The sequence below is a fragment of the Hylobates moloch genome, unplaced genomic scaffold (genome assembly GCF_009828535.3).
Source record: "Hylobates moloch isolate HMO894 unplaced genomic scaffold, HMol_V3 SCAFFOLD_5, whole genome shotgun sequence".
Taxonomy (NCBI): Eukaryota; Metazoa; Chordata; class Mammalia; order Primates; family Hylobatidae; genus Hylobates; species Hylobates moloch.
Window position 1 is genome coordinate 110,308,645 of NW_026652280.1, and position 22,424 is coordinate 110,331,068.

General features: G+C 36.4%; 1 protein-coding gene across 2 annotated transcripts in view; it reads right to left on the minus strand.

The window, feature by feature from the left end:
• MAN1A2 (mannosidase alpha class 1A member 2) overlaps positions 1-22,424 on the minus strand; it is a 176,262-nt gene that overhangs the window by 114,953 nt on the left and 38,885 nt on the right. For both annotated transcript variants that reach the window (XM_058439415.1, XM_032154871.2), the window contains exons 3-4: positions 16,765-16,861; positions 5,083-5,201 (exon numbers count right to left, since the gene is read on the minus strand). In XM_058439415.1, the coding sequence (XP_058295398.1) occupies positions 5,083-5,201; positions 16,765-16,861 (216 nt within the window). The remainder of the gene's footprint in view (positions 1-5,082; positions 5,202-16,764; positions 16,862-22,424) is intronic.

The following is a 22,424-nucleotide window of genomic DNA, read 5'->3' on the forward strand; positions in this document are numbered from 1 at the left end:
AAATTAAAAGGAAACTGTATTACTCTAAAGTCTTTCCAACATTCATAGGCAGGCACATCATCTGCTAACATATTTCTTCAGTATAGAATTTTTACAATATAATGTAATTTTTTGATAGCACGATCGTCATTCCATCCCACCATGAAAGCAAAGTGCTTAATATTACTTCATATATTCCCAACATGTAACATACTATAGGGCACATAGTAGACATTCACTAAATATGAGGAGGAAGGAAAAAAGGGTGGGAGGGCCTCCATCCCTTACCAGAATTGCAACAATAACCTTCCAACCAGTCCCTGCTTTAATACTTACCCTCCTCCCCTACCCTCTATTCAGCACACTATAGTTAAAATGAGCCTTTTAAATCTTACATCAGTTTAGGTCACTACTCTGTGCAAACCCTTATGATGCCTTCACATAACACTCAGAGTAAAATGACCAACAAGATCTAACATGCTCAGGTCCCCTACAACCTCTTTGACATCTCTCGTATTAATATCCCTTTGATTCATTTAATTATATGGGCCTACTTGCTGTACCCAGAATTGTCAAACTTGAGACTCCTATGTCAGTCTTTACAGTTGTTACCCTCTTATCTGGATGCCCTCCTTTCACATAACTGAACAAATCACTCTCGCTTCCTACAGGTCTCTGAATAAATGTCACCTTATCAGAAATTTTTTCTATCTAATATAAAATATTAATACCAATTACCTTGCATTATTTCCCTAATTAACACATCATCATCTAACTATATATAATCACATGGTAATAAAATAGTTTCATTTGTAAAACAATCTTCCTTCACTACAAAAACAAAAGGTATGAGAAATTCTAGAGGGACAGAATGGAAAAATAGGATAGAGACATTTTTGAAAGAAGTAATAACTGAGAATCTACCAAACTTGATGAAAACACAAGTCTTCAGATTGATGAAACATTACGAGTCCTTTAAAGAACAACCCACACATAGACATATGGAAATAGAATTATGGAACAACAAAGTGAAAAATAAAATATTAAAACAAGGGAAAAAATAGATTGCCTTTTTAAAATTAAACTGAAAACACACTTTGCAATAGTATAACAGAAGCAGGAAAGACAAGGGAACTGTACCTCTATTCTTAGTTTTCATATCTATTAAGACAGAGTTGTATATCCACATGGCTCCCCTTGGGTCTCTTCTCAGAAGTGTCACTTTAACAAAGAGTTCTTCCATGACCACCCCATGTAAAATACTAATAGCAGTACCCCACCATTACTCTCCACAGCACTTATCATCACCCTCTGATGTACTATATATAACTTGCTTACTGTTTTGCTCCCGACACTAGAACACAAACACAAAAAACAGATAAAACTGTTTTGTGGATTACTATATCCACAGAATCTACAACAGTGACTGTTGCATTTGATAAATGTGTGTATTTATTTATCTATTATTTAATTTGGAGGTCTAAAATATAACTTGGGATCAACTGGACAACAATGACACATAAAACAAAAGGGAGATGAGTTAAGTTAAAGCATTCTAAAATCCTTATATTCTTCAGAAGGAGGATCTTATTCTGTTGCCCAGGCTAGAGTACAGTAAGCATGATCATGGCTCCCTGTAGCCTCAACCTCCTGGGCTCAAGCAATCCTCCCTCCTCAGCCTCCCAAGTAGCTGGCACTTATTTTCTGTAGAGTTCAGGTCTCACTATGTTGCCCAAGCTGGGCTCAAGCGACCCTCCTGCCTCAGCCTCCCAAAGTGCTGGGATTACAGACACGAGCCATGACTCCTGGTCTGAAATTGATTAATTTCAAACTGCCTACTTAGGGTTATACTTAAAGTTTATATATACTTATATATACTATACTTTGATGAGAGAGAGAAAGAGAGAAAGTGTGTGTGTGTGTGTGTGTGCACGCCTACTTTGGAGTTACTCTTAAAGTTTAAACATATATATTGTTTATTGTTTTGCTCCTGACACCAGAGCACAAACACAAAAAAGAGATAAAACTCAGTTTTAATATATTTTTATAAAATATATATATATATCGCATATATATATATAGCATATATATATATATATAGCATATATATATATATATATATATATTTAAACTTCAAGGGTATCTCCAAAGTCAATAGAAATGGAAGGTATAATGTTAAACTAGTAGAGGGAAAAAGAGAGATGATGTAATTTAATCCAAAATAAGGAAAACAAACTAAAAACAAATGAAAAGTACAATCATAATATAGGTAGCAAAACAAAGATGAAAGACCTAACTCCAAATATGTTATCATAGTAAATGTAAATATATCAAATTTAATAGTTAAAAAGACTCTAAGGTTGGATAAAAATAACAAAACCCAAATACATACTATATATGCAAAATAAGCAGCTAAAACATAATGACATTTAAAGGTTGAAAGAAAGGAACAAAAATGACTGTGCTGATGATTACGCTACTTCTCTCATGTTCAAATCCATTCTTCTATACTCTACTTTGGTATATGGGAGTTGGAACTACACAAATGCATTTAATTTACCAGCTGGCTCCCTTTTAGGCACTAACATTAGGAGGTTCTAAAAAGACAATGCAAGACTGGAGGAAGAAGAGTCTTCTTCCCTCCTGTTTACTTCTAGTTTCTGATAGTGTCACACCAGCCAGGTTCACCCTGGCAGTGGCAATTGGTTCCAGAGTACTGTTCCCCTATCACACATACAGACACACAATCCCCAAATCAGCCTCATGGTTTCCTTTACAGATATCAAGCACTTGGCTAGGTGTCTCCTCCTCAGAGTTCTGAGTCCCAGCTCTGACACAGTCTTCCTGAGGTACCAGTAACACCTGGGCAGCACAGGTACTAGTTCTATACAGCCCAAGCTACTGCATTTTAATGATCCCAACCTCTTCCCATTGTTCTTACAGCCCCCACAGGTGGCAGTTGTTTCCTGTTTCCTAGAGTTAATACCTCTGGTGATATCACAATGCTCTCTTTTTGCCTTTTTGGTTCCCCATTAGTTGGATAACAATTCTAAACATTAAATTCTCTAGTTAAAATAAATGGCATAGTCTGGTTCCTGATTGAACCCTGACTGATAACAATGATATACAAGGGAATTATTAGCCATAATAAAGCTGTCCTGTCTGAAAGGGGCTGGGCGGAGACCAAACTACACCGGTCGCAGTCAAGAGATCGTCATTGGAGGTATCGAGCGGCACCACGCAAGGAGAAGGAAGAGAAGAGAGAGAGGGCTGCTGGTGTGCTGGGTTTTATATCCCTTGGGCCTACGTGGATTGGGCTAGGGGCGGGCCCAAGGGAAGGCGGGAGATGCTTCTTTCTGATGGGCCCTCCTTTGGCGGGTTCAGACAGTGCCCGTCAAGGAGGGGAGAAGAACCCGGAACCGGCCCCATCTTAAGGTACGGTGCCATTTTAAGGTACCCCATGTTACCTAACACTGTCAATGAATGGGAGTATTGCACAGATGTTAATTCTCCCCAAATTAATCTGCAAATTAAATGCAATCCTTATCAAAATTTCCACACAGTTTTCCAGAACTTGAAAGAACAAAAAGCTGAGAACTAAGATAATTTCCGCAGAGAACAAGATCAGATACCAAGATTCAGATACAGACATCAAGCTTCTTATAAAAAAAATTGTAGTTAAGATAGTTTAGTATTGATATATGGATAAAGAAAAAAGCCAATGTTAAAGAATAAACTATAATATGACTAATGCGGCATATAAAAATAGCAGGAAAAGAAATGGTACTAGGATCAACTAATAGTGGCCTACTTCATCCTACATTAAAAAAATCAATTCCATTTGGATTAAAGAGTAAATACAAAAGCAAAACTCTAAAACCTTCAGAATAAAATATAAGAAAATATATTCATGATCTAGGAGTAGGGCTTTCTTAAACAAGATACAAAAAGCACAATCTGTTGTATAAAGGCTACATAGCTACACAGAAAAAAAAGACTACATTTCTCAGCTTTCCTTTGGAGTTAGTTGAGGCTGTATTAGTAAACTCTACAAGCAAAAATGGGGAGACTACCTCCTGAGACGTCTTCTTAAAGAACAGTCACATTCTTTCTGTCAAGTGGATAAAATGCCTGGATCTTTAGGAACCATTTTATACCATGAGGTCTAAGATATACACTGAAGCCGACAGAGCAACAAGACAAATGATCCTAGATCCTTGATAATCAAGGAGCCACCCAAACCAGCCCTGAACTGCTTATCTCTGTACTTGATTTACATGAAAAAAAAAAAAAATCTATCTCGTTTAAGCTATTTTATATTAGGTTTTCTATCATTCACCATCAAACCTAAACTTAACTGATAATAAAAATTGTTCTCATTGAGATACGTCCAAATGCTACAGTAATATAAAGGAAAGTGAACCATTTTTGTCTAGTTAGCACCAAGAAAGGCATCAGAGAAGAAATAATTATGGACTTTTATCACAATTTAAATAATGAAGAGTCTGCCAGAGAGAAGTACATAGAGAAGTAGTGAAGGATAATACAGTCAAAAGGAAAAGCAAGCACAAATAACACAAAAGATGTGAATATGACAAAACAGTCCACACATCTTTTAGGTGAAGACTGGTGATAATGAAAATAATTGCTACCATTTACTGAGCACTTAATATGTACCAGATTATCTCAAATAATCCTCACAATACTGTAATGGAATAGCAATTTTATGGCAGGTTTAGAAAGATAAGGAACTTTCTCAAGTTGCACACCAAGAATGCAACTGTGCTGGGCGTGTGACTTAACAACTATGCCAAACCTAAGCAGTGCCACTTAACCATGCTAAAGTGCCAGAAGAATGGGTGTAGGCCTAACTATGAAAATCACTAAACTTTAAAATATATATATATATTTTTTTCCATTCATGAGAGCTCAACCCTCATGACCTAATCACCTCTCAAAGTCCCCATCTTCTAGTACCATCATATTAGTGATCAGGTTTCAACATATGAATTTTAGGAAGGCACAAATGTTCAGACAACAGCAGTTAGACATTGTGTCTTTTCATGGCCAATCTAAGAGATTAGTTATCAATCATTCACTCACCACACTGAAATCAAGGTTGTCTTCAATCCATCTTTGCCCATCTAGGAATTCAGCATGAAGTCCCATGATATAAAGGGTATCCAAAGCATCTATTATGGTAGCACCCATTTGTGAACTTCCTATATTTGGGAAGAAAAAAATTATCATTAAAAAGATCCCTTTAGGCTTCTGTTCTCTTTGGGGGGGAAAAAAAGATTCCCTTCACATTCAGTGTATTTTAATTATTTATGTATAAAAGTAAACTAAAGTAAGAGTACAAGGACTAAAAATTTAGAATGCCCAATATTGTTTGCTTTTACATTAGAAATTATATGTATATTAGATAATATACATAGTTTAACATATTTTACTAAAAATAGTACTTTACTAAAAATAGGAAGACAAAAGAAAACTAAAAGCATACTTTTCCTTAATTTTCTGCCTGGTCAGAATACAAGATATCTATCTACTTAACTGAGAAAGAAAAAAAAAAGGAGATTAATTCAAGAAAAGGGGAGAGTAGTTCACGATGACAAAGCTAAGTAATAAGACAACCATGTCCTTCTGATCTGGTTCAAATTCATAGAAAGGACAAAAAATATATTTAAAAATAATAATAAATGTACAACAGGGCTGGATAACCACAGTGGAAAAAAAACTTAACAATCCTTAACAATCAACAAGCAGGTAGATCAAATTGCAAAAAAGAAACCAGCCTGCCTGCCTTGCCTGCCTGCCTTCCTTCCTTCCTCCCTCCCTCCCTCCCTCCTTCCCTCCCTTCCTTCCTCCTTTTCTCTTTCTCTCTTTTCTCTCTCTCCCTTCCTCCTTTTCTCACTCTCTCTTTTCTCTCTCTCTCTCTCTCCCTCTCTCTCTCCCTCACTCTCTCTTTTTTTCTTTCTTGACGGTCTCCCTCTGTTGCCCAGGCTGGAGTGCAGCAGCATGATCTCGGCTTCCTGCAGCCTCCCTGTCTTGAGCTCCCGTGATTCTCCTGCCTCGGCCTGACGCGTGCCTGGGATTGCTGGCGCACACCACCACGCCTCGCTGGTTTTTGTATTTTTGGTGGAGACGGGGTTTCGCCGTGTTGGCCAGGCTGCTCTCCAACTCCTGACCTCCAGTGATCTGCCCGCCTCGGCCTCCCGAAGTGCTGGGATTACAGACGGAGTCTCGCTCACTCAGTGCTCAATGTTGCCCAGGCTAGAGCGCAGTGGCGTGATCTGGGCTCGCTACAACCTCCACCTCCTAGCCGCCTGCCTTGGCCTCCCAAAGCGCTAAGATTGCAGCCTCTGCCCGGCTGCCGCCCCGTCTAGGAAGTGAGGAGCGTCTCTGCCCGGCCGCCCATCGTCTGGGAAGTGAGGAGCGCCTCTGCCCGTCACCCCGTCTGGGAAGTAAGGAGCGTCTCTGCCCGGCTGCCCTGTCAGGGAAGTGAGGAGCGCCTCTGCCTGGCCGCTGTGCAACCTTCCAAGTGTGAAGTGACAGCTTTCGTTGTAGAATGAAGGAAGACACTGGCACTGATTATATAACACCTTGGCAGCTATCTCAAGTCGTTGATGGTGGAGGTATTGGAATTATAGAAGAAAGCAAACACACAAATTTGACTAAAGGCGATTTTGTGACTTCTTTCTATTGGCCCTGGCAAACCAAGGTTATTCTGGATGGAAATAGCCTTGAAAAGGTGATATATATATATGAACTTACCTGATTTTTTTTCCCCGTATAATTCTTACTTTGTGCATTTGATATTCAGTTGTGTTTGTAATCACGGAAAAATAAAAGTATATATTTTCTTTTAAAAAAAATCACCCACTCTTCAGAAAAAAAAAATGATCATGATAACTGACAAAACTGAATTAGCATTAGTTTGAGACCTCACAGTTAAAGAAGGAAACAGAAAAAAAAAAAAAAGTCTACTGTTTGAAAAGTGTTTAAACATCGACTGCTGTGAAAAGGGGTATAAAAATAAAACCGAAGAGATGGAAGAACTGTTTTCTGTGTGCAGTGGGAGTTTACACAGATGACAAGCTGTCATGTGGGGATGTCCCAGCAACATTCAAAAGTCTATTTCCTTAGATCAAAAAGGACAGACACAAGCCCAACATTTATATCAATATCTGTGCTCGTTGGTCATAGTGCCTCTTCCCCAGAGTAATTATATGCTGCATCCATGGAGCAATGTGTCTAATACCTTAATTCTCTGAGTACAAAGACCAGTGGGGTCATATGACATTGCTATATTTAGAAAAGGACTCTGTTTTCTGTTTTGCTCAACTCTTAACAATTTTCTGCTCTGAAGAGTTTCAAATGTACATTGATCTTTCTCATATTATGAATGAACTGAATTAGCACCTGTTTTCAACTGCCAAGATACTTATTTTTAAAAAGGAGAAAGAGAAGTCTGTGTACTCTTAATTCAACAAGGGACAAGGGAGGTGCAATTTTTTTTTCTGCCTTCTTCCACAGAACTTAACCAGAAAGCAGTAATATTTACCAAATTTTACAAAGGCTAAGGTAGGTACTGTACAACTGAACAAAGCAACATGTGGAATGGTGATTACATCCCATGGTGATTTAAATGAAAATTTTCCAAAAACAAAACAAAAAAATACTACTAATGTTGGGAAGAGCTAACTCATGTAACTATGCAAAGTAACTGTGAATAATTAACTCTAAGGAAGCAGAAAAATAATTAATTACAGAAATGTCTGTGTAAGCCCTTCCCTCATAAAATACCTGGAAATAATAATGATTGTTTAAATGAACAGGTTTTGTTTTCTTTTTCTTTTTAAATCATAAACATCAATTGACTACAACAAGTCCAATCCCTTTGGAAGCATGCTTGCCATCTATCAATATATTTTTTTTAGTAACCAAAGGTTAATTTTATGTTGATAAAATGAAATGTACAATAAAAGTTAGAAAATGTAAAAAAAAAAAAAGAAAAAAGGAAACCATCAAACAAAATATGAGTAGAGAAAATCAAAATAATAAAATGTATCCACTTTTAAGAGATAATCCTTATCATTAAAACAATGTTCCGCGGGGAAGAAAGCAAGAGAGAAAGGGAGGAAGAGAGGGAAGAATTAATTCAAAACCAGCCTAACTGATACCGAAACTAGATAATGAAAACTTAAGAGAACAGGCCAATCTTACTAATGAATATAACTGTACAAATCCTAAATAAAATAGTAGCAAAACAACCTAGTTTTGCTATTAGTAGAGTAAAAAATCTAGTAGTACAGCAAAAAAAAAACCATCAGGGAGCAGACGGGTTCTCCCCAATCCCATTAATGCAATTATTATGTTCTATGAAAACGCAAATGATCCACATAGCTTACTGCCTGCATTAACATGGCTTTACTATATTACATTGTCTTCAACAACATGAATTTACTGTTCCAGGAGCTTTTGCCCAGAAAGATAAAAGTTGCAAAAAAAATTTATTGTTCATTCCAGGAACTTCCTGACAGACCCATCAACTCTTCAATAGAAAAGTATCAAATGATGATTTATACTCCAAAACTCTGAAAGGCTATGATTCCAGTGAGGTACTGATCTCCTTACCAAAGTAATAATTAATAGCTTTGTCTTATCAACAGGTTTTCTTGGTGACATATTCAGAGCCAGCATTCAACATTACTTAGTTCACATTTTCCATTTACTATTCTCCTCTTTTCTTTTTCCATTCCTCTTTCTACTGAGTAGAAATTGTTTTCTTCGAATGATTTAAAGCTACACAAATTTGTTCTTATGATGGTTGTTCTTAATTTACATGCCATTTTCTTGTTCATGTGTTCCTAATAATTTCTTCAACTTATCAATACATCTATCTTCTCTTAGCTAACAAGACAAGTACTCACAATTACACAAAATCTCTTGGCTAACAAGACAAGTACTTCAACACACTGATAAATTCCTTGGTCTTCTACCTACTAAGTTCCCTTCATGTTGATATTATCCAGAAAGTTAGTTATGTGTTGTTACGTTCCTCAGCTTTTTATTTTTGTTACGTTCCTCAGCTTTTTATTACGATAAAAATGGTATCAAGCCATTTAATCACTCATATATCTCTATCTCTTGCATAACTTCTTGAATATGTATCTCTTTTAATTTTGACATTTCATAGAAAACATTTACCAAACTTATTTTAAATCCTTGAGACTACTGTTTGTGTCCTTATTTTAATTTGTGTAGATAGTTCTGCTCCTCCAGTTACCTAGTTATTTATTTAGTCCTCTAAGTACATATTTCTCTAAGGTATTGACTATTCTGGAGTGAAAAAAGGCCTGACCCACCTATTCTGTACCAGTCTTGGTTAGTTGCACAAGGTGCCATGAGCTAAAGGGCTCAAGGAAGAAAAGTGTAAAATTGAAATTACTGGCTATCATCATGATTCTTTACCTAGAGGAAGTCAAGATTTGAACAGGAAAAAATGAAAAAGCCTAACACTATTCTTGGGTCAAAGAAGCAGCAAAACATGACATTGCAAAATATATACAACATCATAAAAATTTGGTATGAGAGCATGGGAATCAACTAAAGCAGTTCTCACAAAAAAACTTAAAATATTTATACTAGTTAGTAAGAACAAATGAAAATAACTGAATATTCTAAGAAAAAACAAATTTGAGCAAAATAATAGAAGAATGAGAAAAACTAAAGGCAGAAATGGATGAATTAGAAATGAAGAAAATTATTGAAATAATAAATTCAAGAAATGGTTCCATGAAGAACCATACAATGAATCTACCATTAACCTCGTTTTTAAAAGGTAGACAAGACAAAAACACAAAATAATAAAGAAAAATGTAACAACAGATAAGCACAGAGAAAATTTTTTAAAATTATAAAAGGCCCATTTTATTCATATATTCACAATAAATTTGATCTTTCTTGAGAAATACTGTTTTTGACTTATGAAAGAAGAAACAGAAAATCTAAACAAACAGACCGAAAAACAGAGGAAATAAAGAAGTTTTCAAAGAGCTACCTGCTATCAAAATAACCATATTCTGTAAGTTTCATAGAATGAATACTACTTTAATTTTAAGAGTGATAACTCCTATTCTATACAAACTTGTATATAACATAGGGAAAAAGATCTTAAAATTCAATTTATAAATTCTGTATATCATTGGTGGAAAAAAAAATCAAATTTACTAAGAAACATACAACTACACCTGATCTCATTTGTGAGCACCAAGGAAATATTTAGGAGTGGAATTGCTAGGCTATACAGTAAGTTTATAAGAAACTGACAAACTGCTTTCCACAGTGTACCATTTTACACTCCCAATACAATGTATAACAGTTATAGTTGCTCTAGCATCCTTGTCAATATTTGGTACTGTTGACCTTCAAATTTTAGACATGTTAATGGGTATGTAGAAATATTCCATTGTGGTGTGAATTTTATTTTCCCTGCTTATTGATGTGCTTACTGGTTATTCATACACTTCCTTGGGTGGAGAAGTATTTATATATTCTGGATACATCCTTATGTATATATTTCAAATATCTTCTCCAAGTCTGTGGTTTGTCTTTCCAATTTCCTGATGTATTTGGGGAGCAGAAATCTTCAATTTTCATTAAGTCCAATTTACCAACATTTTTATTTTATACTTGATGCTTTTTGTATTCTAAAAAATCCTTGCTAACCTCAAAGTCACAAAGATGTTCTCGAGTGTTTTCTACTGAAATTTTTTTTACTTTTAGCTTTTATATTTAGCTCTGTGGTCCATTTTTGTATACAATGTTGAAGGAAGAAGCAAAGCTCATTCTTTTCCTATAGAAATATACAGTTGACCTAGCACCACTTGTTGGAAAGGCTATTCTTTTAATCACCGAATTACCTCTGCATCTTTGTTGAAAATCAATTAACCATGTATGTACACTTCTATTTCTATTCTTTTCCACAGATCTCTATGCCCATCCTTATGCTAAAACCATACTGGCCTGAATTGTAGATTTACTGTAAATTATAAAATCAGGTAGTGCAAATCCTTCAACTTGGTTTTTTTTTAAAAATTACTTGACTATTCTAAGTGCTTTGTATTTTCATAGATTTTAGAATCAACTTGCCAATTTCTACAGAAAAGCCTAGTCATTTTGATTGGACTGCTCTAAATTTAAACATAAATTTAGAAAGAATTAACATCTCAACAATATTGAGTATTCAAATTCATGAACATGGCATTTCTCTCCATTAAGTCCTTTCAAATTTCTCTCAAAAACAACATAAAGTTTTCAGTGTATAGGTTCTGTACATATTTTGTCAAATTTATACACATATAGTTCATATTTTTTGATACTACTGCAAATGACTTTATTTTTTAAACTGTGTTTATAACTGTTTGTTGCAAATATACCAAGACACATAATTGGTTTTGCATATTAAACTTGTATCCTATAACATTACTAAATTTGTTTATTCTAGTACCTTTTTTTGGTATATTCTTTAGGATTCTCTCTATGGGCAAGTATGTTGACTAAAAATGTAAAGATAGTTTTACTTCTTCATTTCTAATCTTTATTCTTTTTTTTTTTCTTTTTTCTGCTTTAGTGCACTGGCTAGGATCTCTAGTACAATGTTACATAAAAGTGAGAGGGTAGACACCTTTGCCTAGCTTGCAATCTTAGGGGAAAGCATATAGTCTTTCAATATTAAGTGTGTGGGGGGTATTTTGTATTTTTTGCTTATTGTTGTTGTTTTGAAATTCTCTTTATCAGGTTAAAGAAATCCCCTTTTTAGTTTAGTGTGCTGACAGTTTTTATCATCGATGGATGTTAAATGTTATTAAATGCTTTTTCTCCAACTACTGGGACAATCCTATGATTTTTCTCTTTTATTATACTGATAAACTACACTAGCTAATTTCCAAATGTAAAACCTACCACGTATCTCTATGACAAACTCCACTTAGTCATAATGTAATATACACTCAGCCTTCAGTATTCACCAGTTCCATATCCACAGGTTCAACCAACACTAGATGGAAAATATTTGGGGAAAATAATTTTAAAAATAACAATACAGCAATTTAAAAAAAACAAAAATTTTGAGATACAGAATAACAACTATTTCTATTGTATTAGGTATTCTAAGTAATCTAGAGATAATTTTAAATATATGAGAGAATATGCTTAGGTTATATGCAAATATTATATACTATTTTACAAAAGGGACTTGGGCATCCATGGATTTTGGTATTCTCTGGAGTCCTGAAACCAATCCTCCATGAATACCAAAGGACAACTGTATTACTCAACAAGATTTACTAAAATTTACTTAAATATTCTTATGTCTATGTTCATAAGGGATACTGCTCTACAGTTTCCTTTTCTTATAAATATCTTTGTCTGGTTTTGATACTAGGGCTTTAGTGGTGCTCCTAAGAATACATCATCCTTAGTGGACAAACACCTGACAAGAGTACCTCAAATTACATTAAGCAAAAGTTGGCAGAACTGAAAGAAGTCCCAAATAAGAGTTGAGGACTTCAACATCCCTCTCTCAGTAACTGACAGAACGAGACAGAAAACCAACTAAGATAGAGATAGCCTGAACAACCCCATTAAACAATGGGATCTAACTGACATCAATAGAATATTCCACACAATAATAGCAGAATATACACATACCATTCCTTCTAAGCACAAATGGAAAATTCACCAAGACAAACCTGTGTCAGAAAGCAAACCAAAAATAATTTAAAAGAATTAAAATTATGTGAAGTACATTCTCTGATCCTAACAGAATTAAAACGAGAAATCTGTAACAGAAGGATTTTTTTAAACTCTAAATACTTAAACTTACTCAAGGAAAATTTTAAAACACTGAATTGAATGAAAATGAAAATATATCAAACCCTCAGGAATGCAGCAAAAGCCGTAGTTAGAAAGTTTACAGTAATAAATACATTAGAAAAGAGGATCTCTGGTCAATAATCTAGGCTTCTACTTCAAGACACTAGAAAAACAAGAGCAAAATCAACCCAAATCATGCAAAAGAAGAAAACAGTAAAGAGTAGAAATCAAAGAAATGAAAACACAAAGAAAATATTACAAAGATCAATGAATCCAAAAGTTGTTTCTTTGAAAAGATCAATAAAATTAATAAAATTCTAGCAGGACAAGAGAGGAGACAAAACATAAATCACTAATATTAGAAATGAAAGGGGATTATTACTACAGCTGCCAGAGACATTCAAATGACAAGGCAATACTCCAAACAATTCTATGCATATAAAATCAATAACTTAGATAACTCAGACCAATTACTCAAAAACCACAAATTACCAAAACTCACCCAAAATGAAACAGATAAACTGAATGGTCCTTACTATCAGAGAAATTAAGTTTGTAGTTTAAAAACCTTCAAGAAAAAAAAAAATCCAGATGCAAGTGGTTTCTTCAGCAACATATACCAAACATTAAAGAAAAAAATAAAACCAATCCTAAACAAACTCATCCAGAAAACTGAAGCGCAGAAAACACTTCCCAAATCATTTTCTGAGTCCGGCATTACTCTGATATCAAAACAAGACAAAGATAATACAAGAAAAGTACAGAGCAGTATCTCTTATTAATATAGAAGCAACAATCTTCAACAAAACATGTACAAATCAAATCACAGTTAAGTCAGAAATAACAAAAGGAACATATTTACATATAAATACACACACACACACACACACACACCTGGAAAATAAAATGCACCCTTCAGAAAGCATTGCAAAATCAAAGAATACTCTTTTTCCAAATTAAAATAACTACTTCTACATGCAAAAAGACCTAACCCTAACAAAACTTTCTATTTTCCAGAACATCTAAATAGAAAGAACTCATTCTGGTTTTTTTTTTTTTAAGAGAAAGGGTTTTGCTATGTTGCTGTGTTGCCCAGGTTAGGGCACAGTGGCTATCCACAGGCATCATGATCATGGCGCCCCGTAGCCTTGGACTTCTGGCCCCAGGTGATCCTCCCATCTCAACCTTCTGCGGAGCTGGGACTATGTGCCACTGCACCCAGCCATTCTAACTATTAATCACTGTTAGAATAATTAGTATCAGTGCTAACTTACATCCAGCAACATTTCCTTCTCCCCTCTCCTGGCTCCAGAGCCAGACCCTAACTAAGCAAAACAAAAAGAACATGTCCCATCCTCCTAAGCACAGCATTTGGTTCAACAATGGGCACAAGACCTAATCAGAGACAATAAGAAACAGTGAGTATTTCAATTATATTTCTAAGACATCCGAGTGCTCTCTTCTCTACAATGTTCTCTTTTCCACAGATGTGGTAGTATGAAGATACGAAGCTTCAAACTGCTGCAGCCATCCTGCTAAGAAACCAGCTTGATTATATCAACACACAGGAAAACAGAAAAGATAAAGTAAAAAAGCTCAGGTAGAATCAGATATACACCAGGAATTCATTTAGCTGATTAAGTTTTCTTTTTAGTTTAAGCCATTTTGCAATGGATTTTCTGTTATCTGCATGTAAAGAGGACTCTGATGCCAAGAACTAACTAGACAGAAGTCAGAGGAGCCCCTATCTCAGTTATCATATAAAAGAATTGTTTAATAATCAAGGCTAACAAAAAGGAGAGTGTTTTAAGTTAATGTTTTCCCTAAAATCTAGAATACTGCAAGCAAAGGTTCAGTATCCACCTATATATTCCTATTCTGTAAAGGCATACTAAATTTGAGATGTCAAATGAGACACTGAGAACTACTTACCACCCTTCTCTTAGACTTTTACCATTTTTTAAAAAAAAGAAAAAGATAAAAAATAGATTAAAAAAACTCAAATTGTACTTACTGGCAAGAATTTGAGATACACAAAACAAACAGAGTAAGTAGAAAACATAGTATTAAACTATAAAAAATAATCCTTTAACTAACTGCATAGCTACAAACATAAGACAAAACATAATAATGGATCTATTCCTACTTAGCTTACCTGGCTGGAAAAGAAACTGTAACCACTCAAAAATTTAATAAAAAATAAGCAGCACCTAATTTTGACTATTGAAAACTCTGTAGATTTTCTTTTTCTACCATTTCACTATAATTTTCTTCTCACAATAGATGTTTCCTAAGTGTCAAAATTAATTTTCTTCTATCTTTAAAGTTTACTAAAGCAGCAATATTTATTTGATAAACAGATAGGACCAGTATCTATTTGATAAATATTAATATATTAGATGTTCTGAGAAATATTGTTTGAAAAAAATAAAAAATTGACATCCAATTTTTATTTTCAATATATTTTTATACTCCAATCTTTTTAAAAGGCTCACAATTTACCACTGAGTTTAACATAAAGGAACAGTTACTTGAAGGGAGGTTCTAAATTTTTTTTTTTTTTTTTTGAGACGGAGTCTCGCTGTGTGGCCCAGGCTGGAATGCAGTGGCGCAATCTTGGCTCACTGCAAGCTCCGCCTCCCGGGTTCACGCCATTCTTCTGCCTCAGCCTCTCCGAGTAGCTGGGACTACAGGTGCCCGCCACCACGCCCGGCTAATTTTTTTGTATTTTTAGTAGAGACGGGGTTTCACCGTGGAATGTCTGTATTGCACTAATGCCTCATATTGTGACATCCACAAAGCAGTAAGAACTTTCCAGTCCAAAACTCTGCTAAGAAAATATACTTTATTTCATTACATAATGGCTGATAAATTAAATATCATATTATGAAGTCTCTAGTAGTCACTGATTACCTAGAGGAAACTTTTTTCCTTTACTCCTCTACCACAACATCTCCAAAACCCAACAGAAATTATTTTTTAAGACATTTTCTTTTTTGACCAAAAGCAAGCAACAATGAACAAATTATAACAAAAGTCACAGCATTAGAAAAATCCTTCCCTAGTGTCAAAAAGAAAATTGCTGTTATTTGAATTATTGTGATGGTTTACTACAGGTAATAAAATCAGATTGCATACAACTAGTTTGTGTCTTTTTAGCCCATTAAAATTTTCTTGCCTTCATCTATCATTACTTAAAAGATAATCATCAAGTCACATCAAGAAGCATTTAAAATGGGGCAAAGGAGTGAAGACTACAAAGAGTAGCTTAACAATTCTGAAGACTTATCTTTGGGTTTAGTAAAAGTTGTTAAATTGGTTAAGTTAAACTGGGACGTTTTATAAGTAAACTGAGCTCAAGGAAAGTAGGATGAACAAACTCAAGATGAACACAGCTCTTCCCCAAACCTCCATTCACAGAACACATTGTTAATTTTTCCTTAGGAGCTGTGAATGTACAACATAACCCACTGAATTCAGTAACCCAATCATCCCAAGTATGTAACTTTTTAAAAAAATGCACATAGAACTACAAGAATTTCCTATCCCTCCCCTCTTCCTCTGTAAAGTGAATATCAGAATAGGTATTGTGTTGAAGAAAAAAATGACAAGCAGGTGCCCACTCTTCCTGACACCAAAGAAAAAAATGCCAAAAAAAAGCTTTAAAATACTCAGATAAATGACTAAAGCATCCATATGTAAATAGAAAATCTACCACATACATGTGTACTCCAAAGCAACTGGAACTTAATCGTGACTGACACTTGAAAAAATCATACATGTTTCTTCAAATTATAGTTCCACAGAAATACTCAGATTTTAGAAAGTACTTTGAAAAGTTACATCTTGTTTTAAAAGATGGAGGTAGAAAATGGAAATAGTAATTAGAAGAAGTAAACTTACCAAATATGTTAGGGGAGTGTCCTTTCCTTGCAATAGGTCTGAGTTCATTATGTCCCCACCCATATGTCCTATAGTTATCCCAAGCATGTTTCATCATCTGAAAAGAGAAAAATTAAAATCCATCAATTTAAATTTTCACAAACTGTCTTTTTATTTCATACAATTTTGAGTTCTATTACTACATCCTTGCCCATTCTTCTAGATCTACATTAGTATATTATTCAATTAACATTTGTATCAGGTGGAGCCAAGATGGCCGAATAGGAACAGCTCCGGTCTACAGCTCCCAGCCTGAGCGACACAGCAGACGGGTGATTTCTGCATTTCTGTTTGAGGTACCAGTTTCATCTCACTAGGGAGTGCCTAACAGTGGGTGCAGGACAGTCGGTGAAGCGCACTGTGCGCGAGCCAAAGCAGGGCGAGGCATTGCCCCACTCGGGAAGTGCAAGGGGTCAGGGAGTTCCCTTTCCTAGTCAAAGAAAGGGGTAACAGACGGCATCTGGAAAATCGGGTCAGTCCCACCCTAATACTGCGCTTTTCCAACGGGCCTGGAAAACGGCACACTAGGAGATTGTGTCCCGCACCTGGCTCGGAGGGTCCTATGCCCACAGAGTCTCACTGATTGCTAGCACAGCAGTCTGAGATCAAACTGTAAGGTGGCAGCAAGGCTGGGGGAGGGGCACCCGCCATTGCCCAGGCTTGCTTAGGTAAACAAAGCAGCCAGGAAGCTCGAACTGGGTGGAGCCCAATACAGCTAAAGGAGGCCTGCCTGCCTCTGTAGGCTCCACCTCTGGGGGCAGGGCACAGACAAACAAAAACTCAGCAGGAACCTCTGCAAACTTAAATGTCCCTGTCTGACTGACAGCTTTGAAGAGAGTAGTGGTTCTCCCAGCACGCAGCTGGAGATCTGAGAATGGAGAGACTGCCTCCTAAAGTGGGTCCCTGACCCCCGAGCAGCCTAACTGGGAGGCACCCCCCCCCCAGTAGAGACAGACTGACACCTCACTCGGCTGGGTACTCCTCTGAGACAAAACTTCCAGAGGAACTATCAGACAGCTGAATTTGTGGTCTCACGAAAATCCGCTGTTCTGCAGCCACCGCTGCTGACACCCAGCCAAACAGGGTCTGGAGTGGACCTCTAGTAAACTCCAACAGACCTGCAGCTGAGGGTCCTGTCTGGTAGAAGGAAAACTAACAAACAGAAAGGACATCCACACCAAAAACCCATCTGTACATCACCATCATCAAAGACCAAAAATAGATAAAACCACAAAGATCGGGAAAAAACAGAGCAGAAAAACTGGAAACTCTAAAAAGCAGAGCACCTCTCCTCCTCCAAAGGAACGTAGTTCCTCACCAGCAACAGAACAAAGCTGGATGGAGGATGACTTTGACTAGTTGAGAGAAGAAGGCTTCAGACGATCAAACTACTCCAAGCTACAGGAGGAAATTCAAAACAATAGCAAAGAAGTTAAAAACTTTGAAAAAAAATTAGAAGAATGGATAACTAGAATAACCAATGGAGAGAAGGGCTTAAAGGAGCTGATGGAGCTGAAAGCCAAGTATCGAGAACTACGTGAAGATTGCAGAAGCCTCGGTAGCAGATGCGATCAACTGGAAGAAAGGGTATCGCTGATGGAAGATGAAATGAATGAAATGAAGAGAGAAGGGAAGTTTAGAGAAAAAAGAATAAAAAGAAATGAACAAAGCCTCCGAGAAATTTGGGACTATGTGAAAAGACCAAACCTACGTCTGATTTGTGTACCTGAAAAAGATGGGGAGAATGGAACCAAGTTGGAAAACACTCTGCAAGATATTATCCAGGAGAACTTCCCCAATCTAGCAAGGCAGGCCAACATTCAGATTCAGGAAATACAGAGAACGCCACAAAGATACTCCTTGAGAAGAGCAATTCCAAGACACATAATTGTCAGATTCACCAAAGTTGAAATGAAGGAAAAAATGTTAAGGGCAGCCAGAGAGAAAGGTCGGGTTACCCACGAAGGGAAGCCCATCAGAATAACAGCTGATCTCTCGGCAGAAACTCTACAAGCCAGAAGAGAGTGGGGGCCGATATTCAACATTCTTAAAGAAAAGAATTTTCAACCCAGAATTTCATATCCAGCCAAACTAAGCTTTATAAGTGAAGAAGAAATAAAATACTTTAAAGACAAGCAAATGCTGAGTGATTTTGTCACCACCAGGCCTGCCCTAAAAGAGCTCCTGAAGGAAGCACTAAACATGGAAAGGAACAACCAGTACCAGCCCCTGCAAAAACATGCCAAATTGTAAAGACCATCAAGGCTAGGAAGAAACTGCATCAACTAATGAACAAAATAACCAACTAACATCATAAGGACAGCATCAGATTCACACATAACAATATTAACTTTAAATGTAAATGGGCTAAATGCTCCAATTAAAAGACATAGACTGGCAAACTGGATAAGGAGTCAGGACCCATCAGTGTGCTGTATTCAGGAAACCCATCTCATGTGCAGAGACACACACAGTCTCAAAATAAAGGGATGGAGGAAGGTCTATCAAGCAAATGGAAAACAAAAAAAGGCAGGGGTTGCAATCCTAGTCTCTGATAAATTAGACTTTAAACCAACAAAGATCAAAAGAGACAAAGAAGGCCATTACATAATGGTAAAGGGATCAATTCAACAAGAAGAGCTAACTATCCTAAATATATATGCACCCAACACAGGAGCACCCAGATTCATAAAGCAAGTCCTGAGTGACCTACAAAGGGACTTAGACTCCCACACAATAATAATGGGAGATTTTAACACCCCACTGTCAACATTAGACAGATCAAAGAGACAGAAAGTTAACAAGGATATCCAGGAATTGAACTCAGCTCTGCACAAAGTGGACCTAATAGACATCTACAGAACTCTCCACCCCAAATCAACAGAATATACATTTTTTTCAGCACCACACCACACCTATTCCAAAATTGACCACATAGTTGGAAGTAAAGCTCTCCTCAGCAAATGTAAAAGAACAGAAATGATAACAAACTGTCTCTCAGACCACAGTGCAATCAAACTAGAACTCAGGATTAAGAAACTCACTCAAAACCGCTCAACTACATGGAAACTGAACAACCTGCTCCTGAATGACTATTGGGTACATAATGAAATGAAGGCAGAAATAAAGATGTTCTTTGAAACCAACGAGAACAAAGACACAACATACCAGAATCTCTGGGACACATTCAAAGCAGTGTGTAGAGGGAAATTTATATCACTAAATGCCCACAAGAGAAAGCAGGAAAGATCCAAACTTGACACCCTAACATCACAATTAAAAGAACTAGAAAAGCAAGAGCAAACACATTCAAAAGCTAGCAGAAGGCTAGAAATAACTAAAATCAGAGCAGAACTGAAGGAGATAGAGACACAAAAAACCTTTCAAAAAATTAATGAATCCAGGAGCTGGTTTTTTGAAAAGATCAACAAAATTGATAGACCGCTAGCAAGACTAATAAAGAAGAAAAGAGAGAAGAATCAAATAGATGCAATAAAAAATGAAAAAGGGGATATCACCACCGATCCCACAGAAATACAATCTACCATCAGAGAATACTACAAACACCTCTATGCAAATAAACTAGAAAATCTAGAAGAAATGGATAAATTCCTCGACAAATACACTCTCCCAAGACTAAACCAGGAAGAAGTTGTATCTCTGAATAGACCAATAACAGGTTCTGAAATTGTGGCAATAATCAATAGCTTACCAACCAAAAAGAGTCCAGGACCTGATGGATTCATGGCCGAATTCTACCAGAGGTACAAGGAGGAACTGGTACCATTCCTTCTGAAACTATTCCAATCGATAGAAAAAGAGCGAATCCTCCCTAACACATTTTATGAAGCCAGCATCATCCTGATACCAAAGCCTGGCAGAGACATCACCAAAAAAGAGAATTTCAGACCAATATCCTTGATGAACATTGATGCAAAAATCCTCAATAAAATACTGGCAAACCGAATCCAGCAGCACATCAAAAAGCTTATCCACCATGATCAAGTGGGCTTCATCCCTGGGATGCAAGGCTGGTTCAACATACGCAAATCAATAAATGTAATCCAGCATATAAACAGAACCAAAGACAAAAACCACATGGTTATCTCAATAGATGCAGAAAAGGCCTTTGACAAAATTCAACAACCCTTCATGCTAAAAACTCTCACTAAATTAGGTATTGATGGGACGTATCTCAAAATAATAAGAGCTATCTATGACAAACCCACAGCCAATATCATAATGGGCAAAAACTGGAAGCATTCCCTTTGAAAACTGGCACAAGACAGGGATGCCCTCTCTCACCACTCCTCTTCAACATAGTGCTGGAAGTTCTGGCCAGAGCAATCAGGCAGGAGAAGGAAAAAAAGAGTATTCAATTAGGAAAAGAGAAAGTCAAATTATCCCCATTTGCAGATGACATGATTGTATATCTAGAAAACCCCATCGTCTCAGCCCAAAATCTCCTTAAGCTGATTAGCAACTTCAGCAAAGTCTCAGGATACAAAATCAATGTACAAAAATCACAAGCATTCTTGTACACCAATCACAGACAAACAGAGAGCCAAATCATGAGTGAACTCCCATTCACAATTGCTTCAAAGAGAATAAAATACCTAGGAATCCAACTTACAAGGGATGTGAAGGACCTCTTCAAGGAGAACTACAAACCACTGCTCAATGAAATAAAAGAGGATACAAACAAATGGAAGAACATTCCATGTTCATGGGTTGGAAGAATCAATATGAAAATGGCCATACTGCCCAAGGTAATTTATAGATTCAATGCCATCCCCATCAAGCTACCAATGACTTTCTTCACAGAATTGGGAAAAAACTACTTTAAAGTTCATATGGAACCAAAAAAGAGCCCGCATTGCCAAGTCAATCCTAAGCCAAAAGAACAAAGCTGGAGGCATCATGCTACCTGACTTCAAACTATACTACAAGGCTACAGTAACCAAAACAGCATGGTACTGGTACCACAATAGAGACATAGACCAATGGAACAGAACAGAGCCCTCAGAAATGATGCCGCATATCTACAACTATCTGATCTTTGACAAACCTGACAAAAACAAGAAATGGGGAAAGGATTCCCTATTTAATAAATGGTGCTGGGAAAACTGGCTAGCCATATGTAGAAAGTTGAAACTGGATCCCTTCCTTACACCTTATACAAAAATTAATTCAAGATGGATTAAAGACTTAAATGTTAGACCTAAAACCATTAAAATCCTACAAGAAAACCTAGGCAATACCATTCAGGACATAGACGTGGGCAAGGACTTCATGTCTAAAACACCAAAAGCAATGGCAACAAAAGCCAAAATTGACAAATGGGATCTAATTAAACTAAAGAGCTTCTGCACAGCAAAAGAAACTACCATCAGAGTGAACAGGCAACCTACAGAATGGGAGAAAATTTTTGCAACCTACTCATCTGACAAAGGGCTAATATCCAGAATCTACAATGAACTCAAACAAATTTACAAGAAAAAAACAAACAACCCCATTAAAAAGTGGGCAAAGGACATGAACAGACACTTCTCAAAAGAAGACATTTATGCAGCCAAAAAACACATGAAAAAATGCTCATCATCGCTGGCCATCAGAGAAAT